We start from the raw sequence: 4,408 nt of genomic DNA, 5'->3' as shown, positions 1-4,408 counted from the left end.
AGAAATAACACATTTTTCAGTTACGATCTGGTCAATTTGCTTTTTTTTGTTACTTCAATATCCCTTTATGGGTTCTGTAATTGGAAAAACTCCTCCACAACATTTACCGTTTTATAAGTGGTCACTTTGTTTTTTTAAAGCAGTCTTTTGAAGTCATTTTGTGTCACTATCATTCACTTTTTTAAGCTTTTATATTAATTATGAAATATGGATAAAGGCTTAAACTAATTTGAAAAATATTCAAAGTTGCATTTTTTTAACCTGTTGTTGATTATATTATTAATATTTCTAAATTCCCACCTCTTTTGCTTTTATGGTCTAAAACTAAATAAACTGAAATTAAACTAACATACATACATACTAATGGATTTCATCTAAAAAAAAATACAAATTTTAATCCTTTAATGCCTCTATTTATTTCAAGCTATTAAAACATTCCATGTTTGTTGCTTTGATGTGAACGCTAAATTAACATAATTTTGGAACCAAAGTGGTTTGATCCCCATTTGCATCGATAGGAATCAATTGGTTTCTTTTTTGTGATATATTTAAGTCTGATGTATTGTAAAATCTAAATGTACTTGTTTATTTACACTTAATCTTTAAAGATTTAAATTATAGATAATATTTTCCTTATTTTTGTCCTTTTTTAATGAAATGGTCACACAGGTAACATATTTAGGTGGTGAAAGGGTTCTGAATATGTGAATTAACCTCCATCTTCATAGAAAATTGACAAAAATGAGATTTGTAGAAAGTTTTTGAACTATGTTTGATGTTTCATGGCAAATGTTTTGTTAAGATAACACAAAATATTTTGTTCCATTTTTAAAACTTTATTTATTTTCATTTTTTTTGTCATAACATTTCTGCAATTTGGATAGATTTTGTTGTTATTGGACCAGCATTAAGGATAAGCTAAAGAGCTTCTTTTAAAGTCTAATTTTACCAAAAATGCTTCAAATGTTGATTTGATAAAAGTTTAAAGTTGAGCATCAAGACAGGAACAAAGAAAATATCTTAGATTAATTTTTTTTCATGTTGGATAAAATCCTTGTGAACTTAGAAAACCAAAGTCTTTGTTTTTCAGCTCACAGAAACGAATAGAGAAGTGATTCTCTTTAGATTACACAGACCACCATACGTCAGACCTCAGGTATTTATTGTGAAATAGAATTCCATCTTCATGTCTTTACATTACCTTATTTTAAATAATATGTAGCTGAATATTTTTTTAAACCGGAGGAAAAAATGACCATTATTAGAGTCACGCCTAAGCATGAAAACATGGAATTTCATGGCTTTTGTTGCTCCTCCTGCTCGCTCTCTTCAAGCAGCTCCATCAGTGCTTCCTGGTCGGAGAACTCCTGCAGTGATGAGTTCATGTCCTCCAGCAGATCTTCCCCCAGCAGGAAACTTTTTACATCGTGTACTGTGATAGAGATTCGGTGGTCCGTGATGCGGTCTTGAGGAAAGTTGTAAGTGCGGATCTTCTCCGACCTCCCTTTGGTACCAACCTGGAGGGGAAAAATTCAATAGGTATTTGATGGCGTCTAATCACTTAAGACGATGACATCAGGGCTAGCGAAAAATTCAAAATCCACCAACAAAACCAAAACATGTGTTGAGGATATCCAAAAGACGTTTTGAAATTATTATGGGATGGCCACACAACCTGGGTGGTCATTTTGTGGTAAAATTTAAGATTTTGCTATTTTCTCGTTTTTCCCACATTATGGGGAAAATAAACTTTTGTTCAAGTGGTCTTCATGAAATTTCACACACAGCTTGAGTTTACAGCCAGCACAGGGTTTTGTTGACCTTTGACCTCAGGAAGAGGCCGCCATCTTGAATTAAAAAAAAAACTAAAACAAATTTAGGACCAGGTACAAACAAAAACTCATCCTAGAGATTTTCATCAATGCTGGAACTTTATTGGGAAGCTACTGTGAAAAAAGTGATTTTCATGAAATTTCACACACATTTTGCCAGCTAAAGTCCAGAACGACATCTAGAGTTTCGTCAACCTTTGACCTTAGAAAGAAGCCGCCATCTTGAAATTTAAAAAGATACAACTATGGCAACAGCTACTAACTCGTCCAAAGGATTTCATCAATCGTCTTCTAACTTTTCAGGCATCATTGGGAAGCAGTTGGGGAAAAAATATTGCAATTAGAAGTTTTAGATTTTGAATGGCGTGCGTGTGGCGAGCTCGCAAAAGTGGCGTTGTCCTATTACTGACACGTTATTTACCAGAAATTTGTGAAAATGTAATGCATGGACCCCAGCGTAGAGCTGAACAAAATGATATAACATAGGATATGAAAATTTTAGGAATGTGGGCGTGGTTAACAAAAAACCTCAGTTGCTAAGGAAATCCAAAAATATACTTTTGCCGATTCTTCTGAAACTCTTATCAATCAGTTCGGTATCCTCAAGTGACTAAAACATAAAATGGTTGCTATGGAGATAAAACTAACAGAAAAGCTGTCATTTTTAAAAAAGTGGATTTTAAGTTGATTTATCACATGCAGCTTTGACGAGCCTCGGTCAAATAAAACACCGCTCAGAAATGTAATTTTAGTTCTTTTCTTTTAAGCTCAGAAATAAACTTGGGTTGATCAGTGTTCTTCTGCATCTCTGACTGTAATCTCACCTGAATTTTGCGCTGGTTATAGCGCTTACTAGTCTCCTCCTCCAGCTTCATGCTGTACAGCTTCGCCCTCAGAGCTTTCATCGCCTTTTCTCTGTTCTTCAGCTGCGATCGCTCCTGCTGACATTCTGCAACCACACCTAAAATAAAAAAACACAGAAAAACTTAATTACATTACTATTATGAATAATAAAACAGTGTCTAAATTAACAGTAATGTTAGTTTAGAGCAATCCCATTCTGACAGTAAAGTCTATCTATGGGTTTGATTATAATTCAGACTGTAAATAAAGCATTTTACATAGGGGAAAAAAACCTGAAATGGATGAAAGTCTATTTTTTTACATGGATTTTGGATCAACCAATGATCAGTTCATGATTCAAGCATATAAATCTGCTTCTGTTTAATCTGTAAAAAGTTTTATTATACTTACAGAGTGACTTTAATTCATTCTGTGAAGTCTTATATTTTACACAGTAACTTTTTTTTTCGTTTTTTTTTTAAATAACTACATCTTATCACACTGTGTATATCTTTCTGAGTTCTCTAAATTCCTGTTTTACTGCAGTTTTTACCATTTTGCAAGAATTGTTTTTGATTTGCACTTTACAGCCTTTTTTTTACTGGAATCACTTGATTTTCACGAACCAACAAAAAGGAAAAAAATAGATCAAAGTCTGAACTTTTAGGTGTGTTTTCTAACCCCTGTTGCTTTGCACTATCAAGAGGTTTTAGTTTCTTAGCATTAGTGTCAGCTGGGCTGTAAGGAGACATTTGATCATGTTTTTGGAGCCAGCTCTACATGGAGGCCGCCTGTAAACACCCCGCATACACAGATGTGAGTGGGAAACAAAGTAAATGAAGACATCCAGAACCAGACACAACGTGTGGGAGGAATTAAATGACAGAAGTAGAAGAGATTTAATAAAATGGGTTTATGTTACAATTGATATTTTGCTGCTTTCCTCGTGATTATGTACAATCTTTTACATACTTTCAATACTTACCCTATAAACATGTGTTATTTTAAACATGCTTTACAACTATATTTAACTTTGTGAGCTGAAATATGATCAATAAATACATATATTAAAGTCCTGATCTGAAGTAGAACCCAAAAGTAAAGAAAATGACCACAACCATGCAAACACATTATGTAACTAATGTTATTTATTTTTTTGTCATAAATATATTTTTATTTAAAGTAGTTTTTGCTGTATTTAGTAGAATGACTCAGACTGGATTCTGATCTTGTTCTGGAATGTTCTTTCCAGCTTGTACCTGTTGGAAGATGCACTATCCTGACCGCGCTGTCTGTGGTGTTGACGTGTTGACCTCCGGCTCCACTCGCTCTCTTTGTGTCTATCCGTAGGTCTTTCGGGTTGATTGTCAAAGAGATCTAAAAAAAGAATATGACAAAAAAGAAGCACGTAAAAAGCAGCTGAGCAGAAGAAGAAGATTGCTGTTGGATGAATCTTCAGGGCAAAAAAAACAAAAAAATGATTTCCAAAATAACAAAAAATGCTTTTTATTTACTTTTATTTTGAAATGTTTTTTAATAACTTTGCCGTCAATAAGCTGTACCTCGGTGGGTTGGGGTAACACAGCCACAGTCATCGTACTGGTGTGCATCCGGCCCTGCTTTTCAGTCTTGGGAACCCTCTGAACTCGGTGGACTCCAGCCTCAAACTTCATCTTCTTGTAGCTCTGAGGCCCGCTGATGCTGGCAGAGGCGTGACGCAGTCCACCTGCAGC

General features: G+C 34.5%; 1 protein-coding gene across 1 annotated transcript in view; it reads right to left on the bottom strand.

The window, feature by feature from the left end:
• Positions 1-1,145: 1,145 nt before the first annotated feature.
• Positions 1,146-4,408, bottom strand: part of mtrf1l (mitochondrial translational release factor 1-like) — a 7,124-nt gene continuing 3,861 nt past the window's right edge. The window contains exons 5-8 of the mRNA XM_024298085.2: positions 4,238-4,401; positions 3,935-4,052; positions 2,657-2,793; positions 1,146-1,517 (exon numbers count right to left, since the gene is read on the bottom strand). Coding sequence (XP_024153853.1) covers positions 1,296-1,517; positions 2,657-2,793; positions 3,935-4,052; positions 4,238-4,401 — 641 coding nt within the window. The 3' untranslated portion in view covers positions 1,146-1,295. The remainder of the gene's footprint in view (positions 1,518-2,656; positions 2,794-3,934; positions 4,053-4,237; positions 4,402-4,408) is intronic.

This window comes from Oryzias melastigma, linkage group LG15, assembly GCF_002922805.2.
Source record: "Oryzias melastigma strain HK-1 linkage group LG15, ASM292280v2, whole genome shotgun sequence".
NCBI lineage: Eukaryota > Metazoa > Chordata > Actinopteri > Beloniformes > Adrianichthyidae > Oryzias > Oryzias melastigma.
This window is presented reverse-complemented; position numbering and strand designations above follow the sequence as displayed.